Source organism: Orbicella faveolata, unplaced genomic scaffold (assembly GCF_042242905.1).
Source record: "Orbicella faveolata isolate gen_17 unplaced genomic scaffold, um_ofav_v1 contig_14, whole genome shotgun sequence".
Lineage (NCBI taxonomy): Eukaryota > Metazoa > Cnidaria > Anthozoa > Scleractinia > Merulinidae > Orbicella > Orbicella faveolata.
Window position 1 is genome coordinate 20,223,053 of NW_028301541.1, and position 13,563 is coordinate 20,236,615.

The 13,563-nt window shown below is 37.7% G+C and overlaps 2 protein-coding genes across 2 annotated transcripts in view; both read left to right on the forward strand.

The window, feature by feature from the left end:
• LOC110062108 (uncharacterized) overlaps nt 1-3,103 on the forward strand; it is an 80,705-nt gene extending 77,602 nt beyond the window's left edge. The window contains exon 22 of the mRNA XM_089286961.1: nt 586-3,103. Within this exon, the coding sequence (XP_089143087.1) occupies nt 586-1,467 (882 nt within the window). The 3' untranslated portion in view covers nt 1,468-3,103. The remainder of the gene's footprint in view (nt 1-585) is intronic.
• A 1,136-nt stretch (nt 3,104-4,239) lies between these two features.
• LOC110049569 (uncharacterized) overlaps nt 4,240-13,563 on the forward strand; it is a 39,351-nt gene continuing 30,027 nt past the window's right edge. The window contains exon 1 of the mRNA XM_089286067.1: nt 4,240-4,790. The gene's annotated coding sequence lies outside the window, so the exon portion shown is untranslated. The remainder of the gene's footprint in view (nt 4,791-13,563) is intronic.

Below are 13,563 nucleotides of genomic sequence, written 5' to 3' on the forward strand. Positions count from 1 at the left end.
CCGGACATTTGAGAACACGAGAGAAATATAGAAAACACTCGCCTGCGGCTCGTATTTTCTACATTTCTCTCGTGTTCTCGAATTCCCATCGTGTTTTATCACAGTGTAATACACAGCTTAGCCTTCCTTATTTGTTAAATAAAACACGTTCTTCTGTTTAAATCTATTAAATTAAGGCCCCGTCCACATTACGCCGAAGAATTTGAAAACAGAGGTTTCACTCTGAAGACGCATCAAATGCCCGATGCGACTCCCACATAAAAAAGGAGCGGGGTGCTCGTCGGAAATTTTGAAAAGAACCCCTAAGAGGTATCAAGATACTGTTTTGTGGGCGTGGCTTGAAATTTTTTTTACCCCTAAGAGGTACCAATTCTGAAACGACGCATTATCTCCTGTCATATTTTTTCGGCTCAATACCCTAAAAGGTCCCGCAAAGCTCCCGCTGTTGACCTTTTGATGCTGGAAACCCTAAATTTCCTCCTTTCCTACGATTGTCCTGGTTTCAAGGAAAGCTAACAAAACCCTGTTTCTGATTTGTAGGGTAATGAGATAAATCAATCAATCATTTTGGTTTTAATTTTGTAGGAGGTAAAACGCGTTAAAAAAATCCTTCAGAAACCGATAAAGTTTAGCGATCTGTCCGAGGCTCAAAAGCAAGAAGATAGAGAGGATTTAGAAAAGCTTGTGGTGAAGGCCAACACAATAATAAGCAAAGCGAAAAGTACCATTGCGAGTTTCCTTAAGGCAGCTGACAAAATTGATAGAGTGTGGAAAGCGTCCAAGAAAGCACATGCCACTGGAACAGTTGGTAGTATAGCGGGTGGGCTTCTCACAATCGCAGGAGGAATTGCCACAGCAATGACAATGGGTGCTGCTTCGCCTTTGTTAATAGCAGGCGTGGGTATTGGTGTTGCTGGAGCTAGTACAAACCTGGTGGCAAGGTTAAAAGAAGCTTCCATAGAGTCTTCAGAAATCAAGAAGGCCGAAGAGAAGTTGAAGGATACTAGAGACAGCGTAAACGATATGAAAGATACTATCCGATTGTGGATGAAAACGAAAGAACACGTACGCTTGTTGTACATTTGCTGCCTTGCTGAGCTAAACAAGAATGACCTGGTCAAAGGGCTCCTATGGGATCAGGTTTTGCATCCCATAATGGTCTCTGCGCTCAAAGTTTCGAGACCAGAAATGAAACCTCCGAGACGAAGAAGAATGTCCCTTAAAGACAAAGCGGTTGATGGTGTAGCAAACGTTGCAAGGACTGGTTTAATTGACGGTGGAACCAAAGTTGCTGGTCAAGTTGCAGGTAAAGTGATGATGGGAGTCTCTGCTGTGTTAGTGATACGCGGTGCCATAGATCTGCATCACACCATCAAAGACATAGTTGAAGACAAGGGATCTGGAGCGGCACGATGTTTAAGACAAAAAGCAGACGAACTTAAGAGTTTGCTTCCTGATGAGTCGTAAGGACTATTTTCCAGTGGATTTCTTAAGTGAAACAAAGATTACTGGTCTACATCTGAAGAGACTAACAAGGAAAAAGCAAACAACTGAAACTAGAACTGATTTTCTTCAGCCGAATTTGAACAAAGTGCATGCCGTTTACCTTTCAAACTGAGGTACAATGTTGTTAGAAGAAAATAATTTGGGATTATAAGACATCTTCAAGAGGGAATACTCAGTAGATCGCGATAGTAGAAACTCGCATCAACGTTTTGCGGAAATAACCACAAAAGTAGAAATAGTAAGTTTGCTATGTAAAAACAACAACAACAACAATTTATTGGTATTCCCATATATATGGATGGTATTACCTTGAATAACAATATATAAAATATATAACAGAAAGAAATTAAAAATAACAATACCACTAACCACATTAAATTAAATAGGATTACAAGTTTCTCTTATATGCAATGCTTCATACACAAAATAACCTAGTTTCTTACAAATAAACGAATCAACATAATTAAATAGGAATAGAGTTTTATCAATATTGTTCAAGAGATCGAATGATGGGTATTTTAGTACAATGTCACTTGTTATTCGTTGCCTAATAGTTTAATAATGATCACAATGAAATAAGAAATGGTTTTCGTCCTCAATTTGGTTAGAGCGGCAGTATTGACAAATCCTAAGAGATTCAGGTAATTTAGGAATACAGTGTCGTCCAGTTTCGATTGTAAGTCTGTGGTTGCCTGATCGTATTTTAGCTATAGCTGGTCTATGCTTTAGGTTCTTTACTTGTTCTAAATAACAATAATATAGCAATCATAAAAATTACAATTTCCTCGATTGTGATTGGTTTAAAAAACTCCTATTTTTCACTTATTCACTTGCCAAGTTGTTATCGGACAGTTCAATAAGCTAATAACATTCAAAGTTGTGGTTTAAATCAACTAATCTCAATTTCAGAGCGACATTAAACAATAAACGCCTCCTTTGTCAGTCTTTTATTATAAATTTTTCCTTTTTTTCATAACTTGGATGTTCTTCTTTTCTCGGAAATTGTAATTTTTATGATTAATTGATAGCAAGACTTCGTGTCTTCAAATTCGGTCTGTAAACAAATCGGACCCCGACTCCCGCTGCTCGGTCCTCCGATTTTGTTATCACACGCATGATTACAGACCGAATTGGACTCCACTCAGTTATATTACCATTACTAATAACGTATCTTAAAAATTTTACTTGCCTGTCGACACAGAGCAACATTCTCTAGAAACTAAAAGCTTTGCTCATGGATATTCGACTTAGATTAGCGTTATACAAATGTAGGTAAGATTTCTGTAGATTAACTGTAGTGGTCATTTATTGACTGGTTACTCTCTTGAGGCTAACTTATTATCATTAACTTAATGTTAATAAACAATACCCTGTAATTTATATTGAAGAGAAACTTTAGTCGTACAGGTCGAGCAGTTTCCTCCGTAACAAGAAGGGATGCTGTAGATCATTCTCTCATCAGTATTACTTGAAGTTTACGTTTCGCCATTTATTGCTCTGTAACATGTGAAATACCTACCAGCACTCTGTGTGAATTTAATAACCAGATTTAAACAATGAGCAATCGATATTAAAACAAACCTTACTTAAATGCAAACCTTAGTGCTAAGTGTTAACACTTCCTAAGGATGGTGATTATGATGGTTGAATGATGATGGTAATGATGATGAAGGTGATGATACGATACGATAATGAAAATGATAGTAATCGTATAAATGACAAAATTCTCGATCTTGATTGGTTCTCCGCTTATAATTTGTCACGTAATGGACGGGCGATCACGTGGGTGTCCAATTACAGGTATCTAATTAGACCTTTTTGTAACTGATACCATTGCCAATCGCACCTCAATCACACCCGCTTTAATAGCTACCATCTTAGTGTTTCCTAGAGTGTTTGAAACTCATTCGTTCAAAATAAGGTCTCTAAGACTGTTTTTTAATTTCCATTATTCGTTATTGATACGATTTATTAGTAACTGGACCTCGTGTTGTACAATTTAAGAAAAAATCATGCTCGTAATTTTAAATCTGTCTCGTGCAAAGCCGTGTAAGGTTTTGTAAAATATAACCTATTAAAGCGACTCTTCTTGTTATCTGCATGGAGGATATGTTTTAAAAGGATAAGAGGACTAGAGAGCTAGCTAAACAATTTAGGAAGTTAAGTCGCGAGAGACGAGTCAGCGAGCGAGCGCGACTTTGCTCATCGACTTTGTTCCTACCGCAACGCATGAGAGCCTGCTCGCAGGCTAAGTCGCCCGATGAAATAGCTAAAGCATTGTGTACACACACTGTCCGTAGTCTCCGAACTACATTTTACGAGTGGATGAACAGACGTACTAGAAAAATTTCACGCGAGGTAGCTCGCGAGTAAACACGGTACAGCGCACATGCGCTGTATAAACCGTACCGTCTTGTGACGTTATGTTTTTGTACCAAAAACACGATGGTGTTGTTTTCGCTTGCACCACTGTGATCTTCATTCTGGAAGCTCTGTTGACAGTTTTTTTTTGTAGTAAAGGAAGAAATTATTCCGAGGTACGAATCGCATTTTAAGGGGCAATTTCTGCTTCCGCTATCTCTTGGTTTCAGTTGCAAGAGCAAGAGAGTTCTATTTCCTTCAACGCGTTTTAAATAAGAGATTGGATTGTCATTCGGATACAGCCTTTTTATCCCTTGTTGACATGTGTTGTTATATTTTATTTCAGATAAAATGTGAAGCGATTATCTGATGCGGTGTTTTTTACGTCAAGTAGCAAAAGATAGATACGTTAAAACTGCATGGGGCTAGAAGATTACTCTCCTGTATTTGCTTTCCCTCGGCGTACAAAGAGGAATAGCTTAAACCGAAAGAAGAGGTCGTCTAGACTAATCTTCTTCCAAAGGGTTAATCATGTGCAGCAACCTGAGAAGTTTCGCGAGGTTACACTGAAGGAATAATTTGGTACATCGCACATGCGCGTCAGTGACACACTACGACTGTGCTTCCGGCATTTCGTTTTCGGAAAGTTCCAGAGCACTGCTACTGAAATAATCAAGGCAATTGCCTTTCCTTCCGCACAAAAATAGAACACAATGGTTCGGTATCCATGGTCACCACCAGACAAACTGGTTCTTGTGGCAAACCGTGCAAGCACGTGACCTTGAGCTAATGTGGATATAAAAACCGCCAGACTGGACCAATTTTCCATTTAGTTTGGTTCCGTTAAGACGGGCGAGCAGGGTTTCTTTTAACGTCGATTCTTATAGGCTTCCCCTCTGGCAATTCACCCATTATATTACAAGGTAAGATTTTATGTTTGTATTAGTATCGTCGAGGGGTTTTTCTTGAAACAGTTTCGAACTTCTTTGCCTACTAGACAAAGCTAGACAAAGCTAGCGTGAGGTTTTAAACTGCTTCCGCTTTTCCATCGTGTGGTTGCGGCTAGAGGTGAATTTTCCCTGCCACATGGGAAGAAAATCAGTCGCGATGTTTTATGTAATCATGCTGTACACATTTTGAGTTTTCGTGCTTTAGTCAGAGGCCGTAAACGCCTCAATGTATCGCGAAACAAGGCAACTAGGGTCAACTAGAATACCACAGCACAGATTGTGTTAGCTTAGCTGTCGGCCCTGTTTGTCGAGATTCATCACTAAACTGCAGCTTCTTCTCGGGCTTGCTTGAACTGTTTAAAACACTTTTCCGATCCCAATTAGACACGATGAGCAATCTCGGATAGTCTTCCCCATTTCATAACTTTACAAGGCCTAACTGATACCTGTTAAAGCGACCGTGTGTCTTGCGATTTGGTCGGCGACTAAGAGTGGACAGGATCAGACATTTATCAAAGAACTAGAATTAAAACTTCTCGTTGAAATAGCTATTCGATGATATACACGCATGTCTATGCGAGACGATGAACCGAAGAACCAGAAACATTCCGCGAGTATTAAACACGGACAATACAAGGAACATGCGCTCTATCAACTGTATCGTCCTAGTCATGACTCTTTGTTATGTTTTTGTAGCAAAAAAACCCCGAGGTATCATTTTTTTGCTTGCACCTCTTTTATCTAAATCATGGCAGCTGTTTGAAGTTTTGTTCGCTCTGTTGTAATTTTTTTAAGTGCTGGAGAAAGAAATTATTCCGAGGTAAGAATCAGTATTTAGAGTAATTTCTACTTCCGGTTTCTCGTTGTTTTAGTTGCTGAGGAAGCAAGGAGCTTCTATTTTATTTCCTCCGCGGAACGCGATTTTCAATGAGAAAATGGATTGTCATTTGTACACGGCCTTTTTTTTTATCCCTGGTTGCCACGTGCTGTCATTATATTTCAGATAGAATATGCAGCGATTGTGTGGTTTGTTTCAGATACTAAAATATATAATTAATTTCACCTCGAAGAAACAAAAGTCCGGTTATGTTAAAACCGTATGGGCTAGCAGATTATCCTCCTCTATTTGCTCTCTTTAAGGCGAAAATAGCTTATAGAGTAAAGTATACGTAGTCACCTTTCAAAAAGGTAATCCTGTGGGGCGGAAAAAAGTGCAGAAATTCGAGCGCGCGAGGTTACTCGAAACGAATACAACGCACATGCGCCATGTAAACCACGATACAATCGCGTGACCTTGACTTCCGCAATTCCCAGAAAGCATGCTAGCAACAGTACATTCTCGGATGCAGTGACTTGTACAAATGTATTTTGACAGTTTTCGTGTATTTATGTGTGAATCTGTGAACTATGTGTGAATTCTGGTACCAATGGTCCTTTTTCCACTGATTTGTTCACTGTCCAGAGAAAGGAACTACTTCGAGGTAAGAATTTATATAATTGCACAGCAATTTCAACTTCCGGGATTGTTCGTCGTTCAGTGGAAATTGAGATCCCGAGAAGGCGAAAACGCAGCTCCGTTTGTTTTCGTATGCGTTTTAATACGAGAGACTCGATTGTTTAGGAGACTACCTTATTTATTCCTGATTTCTGTTCGGCGTCATATTTTTGTCGTGTGTTATCACTTGTCAGATCGCGGAAGAAACGAATGGTAAACGGGGACTGTGGATCCAGTGGCTACCGGGACTGTAAGGCTTTAGTAGTTGTAATTGTTTTTATATATACCAAATCAGGTAAAAATATATTGTCACCGACAGTAACAAAATCACATTATTTCAGCCGGTTCACAGGGGCCCGTTTCTCGAAAGCCCCGGAAACTTTTCGGGCCGAAAAGCCATTTTTAGTTCATCTGTATCTAACAACGGAGAAGTGTAAACGCCTGAAACTTCTTGTATGAAGGAAACTTCTCTTAATATAAAGAATATGTGAATGAAATAGCTCTGTAACGTAAGATTCGAGATTTTACTATGGCTTTACGGGCCCGAAAAGTTTTCGGGGCTTTCGAGAAACGGGACAGAGAATCGAACAGCGCGGGAAAAGAGAAGTCACATGATAATAGGTTACATCAGGTGATCATTGATCAAGCGAACGGGCAAAACTTGACTGGATCGTTTTGTCGTGCCTGGGTTAATGATGTACGACTGAAAAGTGGATATAGCATGCCTTTAAAACTTTGCTGGTAACTGCTGCCTGAGAAATTTTGGTTTAAATTCGAAGTTTACAATTGACTATTAATCTACAGTACTTGAACTAAGCTTATGCTCAGAATCGAAAACTCGACCATTGAACAAGGACCTGCAACCACAAAATCAAGTTCCTAGATGCAAATGCAGGCGATAGTTCTGCCCTTAATTGACTGAAAGAAATAACTGTGGTAGTGTTTTGAAAAAGTATAGCACTTTGGCCAACGATATGGGAACCAGGATAGTTTTGAGGGTGGTCAGACCGAAGGTTGAGTCAAAGCACATGTGGATCCTTCCACATATTCTGCAACTATTGCAAGGATTTCGTGCACTTCACAATAGACTACAGGCGTGGATTCAGGATTCTATGAAAGGGTTAGGTGTGCCTGCTCCTCCAGGACAAGAAATTGCAAACGAATTATTTTATGGAGGAGTGTTTGCAACCATTTATCCCCTTCTTCATGAGGTGCTATGAACTGCTACATTCTGGTGAGAACTGTATCTAACAGTAGCAATACCATTGTTCAATGATGAGCTCAAAATTTTAGCAGAAGATTGAACATTGGGTATTGCTATGCTAAGTGATGTAACATACCTAGCCAATCAGAGTATGCAAAAAATCTGTTCCCAGGTTCAGAGTAATTACTGATCCAAGAAACACCTACACATCAAACTGAGCATAATCTGGCCTTTGACATTTATCAGGATTTGTAAACAAACCAGATCATTTTGCACAAAGACACATGAAACAGAGCAGAAGAACCTTCACTTTGGGACATCTCCATCAAAAAGGAATTACAAACTCTAAGGTCCTAGTAGAATGCTCTTAAAATATTTGCATCTAATGGTTAAGGGACACCTTAATTACGGGGACAGGAACAAATCTGTGAGCTTTCCAAATGTTACTTCAACCTCGATTAGGGGGGCAGATGAACTAATCATAAACCCCTGGTATGTGTATGACCTCCAGAAGAGGCAATTAGGATGAGATTCTGTTTTACTCGTTTTTTTTTTTTACAATAAAGCTCAAAACTTCTCAACACTTAGAAATTATTTTTAATTTTAAGTGACAAGAGCTTTAAAATCTTGAGCTTTCATTGCCACAGAGGGAGCACAGTGAGCAAGCACCAGTTATAATCAGAATGTTTAAGAAATCTATGCAAAATCGCCGGTTTTTTTGGAATGCACTGTGTGGCAACCAGAAGGCACTGCATGACAACCAGGATACATTACACTCTGGTGGTGCCTCATTTTAAGGTAAACAGACAAAACACGAAGGGCAACCTGTCATTGGCCTTCTTTTCATTGATCTTTGAGATTCGGGATGTTCAACGACGACAACAACAACAACAAAACCTTTATTTAACTGTCTGGGCGATTTAGCATGTTCAGGACCTTTAGGTTAATAAGATATAGAGTGTGAACTGTGTTGCAAAGTTAGCTGATGTAACAATTACAGTATTCCATGAGCACACATTGGATATTAGATGGTAGATCTATAGCCAACAAAGCGTGTAGCTCCAAGTTGGCCATAATCATCTCATATCCAACCAACACGAGTAGTCCTGCTGTTAAGAGCCAAAAATAACCAGAATTGTTCATTTTGTGATAAAAGCATGAAACTTCCGAGGATGACTAACCTCTATAAGGTAAACAGTTTCTGATATGGAGCCATCCCAAATTTACACCCAGAACCACACTACACGCATGTCAAAAAATGACATATTAGGCCCCTACATGAGAACAAGGCTGAGTTAAAATGCTTATTTCTAAGCCTTCTGTTGAGTACTCTGCCTAGATTTCTTGCTTGTTAATATAACAGCAACTTATTAAGTATCTAGGAGTCAAAAAATTTGTCATGTGATTAGTCACGTGACCATCATTTTCAATAAACAATAGAATAATACCGAATATTGCATTAACACGATTAATAATTTTTTTTCTCTTTCTCGTTTTTCCTCACAAAAAAGAAGTAATTATTTTGAACATTACAATATAGAGTAATAAGATATTCAAACTTAGAAACTTGTGTTTTGGCATGCACAATGTCATATTGGGGCTTTGCATCAAATCAAGGCTGAGACAAAGGATGGATCCATGTTGGCTATTGAGGTGATTTGCTAAAGTCTGGCTTAACAGGATATAACTAATTTCGGGGTGGAATTCAAGGGAAAACTCTTGATTGGTTTAAATCGTATTTGAATAAACACACACAAATGGTGCTCCATTAATGGCTCTGAAGTCTCTCTGACTTCATCACTCTTAAATGTGGTGTGCCACAGGGAACGATCCTTGTCCTCTCTTATTTCTAATCTATATTAATGATTTGCCTAACTGTCTCTCATTTAGCATACCTAGAATGTATGCTGATGACACCCACATTACTTATGCTGGTTCTGATTTGCATCCAATTCAGTCTATCTCATGACCTTGAAAAACTAAGCAAATGGCTTGTCTCTAACAGACTTACCTTGAACGCTACAAAAACGGAATTTATATTGATCGGTTCCAGGCAAAGATTAAGTACTCTATCTGATACACTCAAACTCTCCATTAATAATGTTCCGACTAAACAAGTTTCCTCTGTGAAATCACTTGGAGTAAATGTCAATGAGAATCTAACGTGGAATTCTCACATCAACTGTAATAAATTGAGATAGGTAATTCCCTTGAAATTGTTCTACTATCAAACTTGTTTTGCAACTTGGCATAATTAACATTCATGATATGAACATTAAAAAAAATGCAATAAAAAAATGGAGTCACTGTGCTTGTAAACGCATCAGCAGGCTCTTAAAATGGGGTGTTTTTACTGGTTGTGCGTTAAAAATTTGAATCACCACACAGAATTAGGTAGCTGCCGTTCTCGCCCCATGGCGAGTTTGCCCCTACATGGACCCAACTCGATCGAGTTGCATATAGAGATTATTCCTCGCTCTTTTATCCACTGCCTTATAAGATTACTGGTGGCGAGGAAACTTTGCGTGGTGGCAGGTGGCTTTGCTTGGGGCGAGTTGATGGTGAGATGACGTAAACGTTCATAGACTGAAATGATTCTTCGCAAATGTTTAATAACTCGATGACAACTATGTAAACACGAACACAAAATTTTGGGGCAAACTCGAAATAGAAATTTTACAGTGGGGGTGAACTCGGTGGGGGCGAACTCGCCATGGGGCGAAACCGGTATCATTTCAGAATTAAGTCTTAGTTGCTTGAAAGACACAAAATTTTATGTTGAAAGTAAAGCTTCTTTTATTCAGATAAGCAGTATTGCTTCATTTAAGCCATTTTTGATTGCCTGGTTGGGGGAATATTGCACTTTTTCAGACAGTTCCGTGGTTAGCTTGAAGTCCTCGCCTCGGCCAAAATACACCCAGTACGGACACTATTTTCCAAAACAAAAATATGTTCTACTATCAAACTTTTTTTCTTCTTCAAATATGTTCTTTGTTAGACTGTTCTTAGCAAATACCTGAAAAAAAAAATCGGGGGTCACCATGCTTGTTTAAGAAAAAAGGAGCATTTATTTCGCTATCGAGCTTAGTTTGAGGAGTCTCTTATGTTTTGCACGCGCACAGGCTCATGACTTAGGGATGTGCAATGCAATACAAAGGAATCACCTTAGGTCATTTTTGCCTCAATCTACCTTACTCTGCATATGCAACTCACTTCCTCAACCTCACTTTGATTACTGCAGCCTAGTCTGGGGTAATTGTGACAAAACATTATCTAACAGGCTACACAAACTACAAAACCACGCTGCACGAGTAATAACTTAATCGGGCTATGACACTGATGTCGATTCCTACTTTGATTTCACAAACTCAGCTAGAAAGGCTTGCAATTTCAATGTCAAATTTAGAAAGCCCTAATGGTTTTCAAGTCTTTAAAAACGGTCTCAGGTTCCCGAATATCTGACTTCTAAATTTGTAACATGAAATAAATCAAATTATGCTCCGAGGGACTCTCCCTTTCCGAGAACTAACTACATGAAAAATAGTTTTAGTTACAGCGGCACAACTGTTTGAAACAGCTTACCCTGTAATCATGAGAATCAAGTTTATTAGTAGAATGTTGTTATAAGTTAATATGATATTAGGAATAGAATTTTAGGTTTAGGATCTTAGACATGTTACTGGAATTTATTGTACCTGATGAATTTTTACCATATATAAATAATGATTAAAGATTGAAGATTAAAGATTACATTTCTTACAGACATAAAACATACCATCCAGTAGGTCGTATTACAAGTTTCCTTGTTTTCTCATTTAAATTTAAATTGTACTTTAAAAGCAACCTAAACAAATTCGTAGGCTGCAGTATCTAAATTGATATGATCGATGTATTTTACATTTTAATGCTATTTACATTTTTTCTGTATTTCCTTTGAAAAATACTGCAGGAAAGTGATTGGAAACTCTTGTTCTCTTACAAAATTAACATATGCTTGAAGGCTTATCTTGACTGTACTGGTTTGTGCAGTTGTGGTGGAAATTACGACTAAAAGAACCTTTATTCAGCTAGTGTTTTTAAAAGCAGGCTTAGGAACATTACAGCCAATAAAAGCTGTTTTTCAAAACATTTCCTTCAGACCAAAAAGTTCAGCTAGTGTTGTGACATACCTGATCTATTCTTGCATATTTGAAAGTTTCAAACGTGAAATAGAAAAGGTGTCTCAATCACAGTAAGCAAATAACTCAAAATCAAGTCAATCAAACCTATATAAATTGACTCTGTATCTCAGCCTCAATTTGATGGCTTGCATACAGTCTAGTTCTGATGTTACATTTTTGGCACATCCAAAACATACATTCGAGTTTTGAATTTCCTAGTCTACATGTAGATAATAGGATCTATGTTGCAATTGACAAAATTGGTATGTAAAAAATCATCATCATTCATCATCATCATCATCATCATCATCATCATCATCATCTTATTTCTTAACAAAACCTACATTTTACAGGTGGACTGGCCCACGGATAGCTATGCTAGTCAAGGCGGGCCAGTCTATCAATAGTTACAAATGATTTATTATTATTATTATTATTATTACTATTATTATAAGTCCTTAAAGTCTTGCCGCTTTTAACTTATGGTGCTGAGTTCAATCCATGAGCGTAGGGCCATCAGAAGTCTGCTGGATAACTTGATGGATATGGATATTATAACCTTTATGACTATTATTATTACTATGACAAATAGAGAAAAATAGATAGAAAAAAAAGTGAATAAAATAAAAAGAAAAAGTGGGGAAAGAATGTGATATAACAGATAATATCTTTTTTGTTTGTTCATTTGATTGTTGGTTGGCATTTTAATTTAGAAATGATCCTGTGAACCTCAATGAAGGAATCTTGAGCTTCAAGAACACTTAGTAGTTTGTTTTTAATTCTGAGCTTGAATGATTTCTTTGGTAGTTCTAAAAGTGGTAATGATTTCATCAGTGCATATTGCTTTGCTGGTAATTGAACATAATGGTCAGGTGACTATCATGTGACTTAATTCAAGACTCAAAGGCAATGGTTAATTTGTTGTTGTATTAAAAAAGCAAAACACTAGGCATAGTAGTCCCAGGAGGCAAAAAAAAAAATTGGTATTTTGCATCAGCCTGGTTTCCATGTAAGGACCTGGTATGCCATATTTTTGACATACCCATTCCATGGTTCTGGAAGAAAATTTGGCATGGCTCCATATCAGGAAATATTTGTCTTATAGAGGTTAGTAACCCTGCCAAGTTTGATGCTTTTATCAAAAATGGAACAATTTTGTCCCTTAACAGCTGGACTAGTGGAATTATTGAAGGCTTTTGTGCCAAAATGGCGTATATGGCATTTTGGGCCGATTTTTATTTTTTGCAGGATCAAGCCAATGTTTGGCAGACTGACTTGTTTTGACATGAAAAGCATCGTTGCATAATTGTTTTTGTTGATTTGCGCTTCGTTTTTGAAAAATAACGTATGCAAAAAAACTCAGTTTTCTGAGCGGCATCTTTTACGCAATGATACTTTTCATGTCAAAACAAGTCAGTCTGCCAAAAATTAGCTCAATCCTGCAAAAAATAAAAATCTGCCCAAAATGCTCTACATGTATACGCCCTTTTTGCAAGCCTTCAATTGTTTTATCGAAAACGTCTACGAAATATAGAAAATTAAATTAAACTAAATCTAAAAACACCCCAAAAGATTACACATAATTTTATGCTTACCATATTTGTAGAGCATGGTATAATGGCTCATATACCATGATGGCTATGCCAACGAAAAGTCTTGAATTGCATTATTCAATGAAGATCCAGTTTCTAATAATGCTAATATTTCATGACTAGTTCAAATTTCTGCATGCAATTTGAAACAAAGCGAAATGATTGGATATTAATTATTATTTTTGCAATTTCCTAGGTGACAATTAGGCTAATTAAACCCTAAGGGAGTAGTCAATGTGTAATTAATACAGACCAACATTATTGCTGCAATTGAAGTCAATTCAAGCATTTAGGG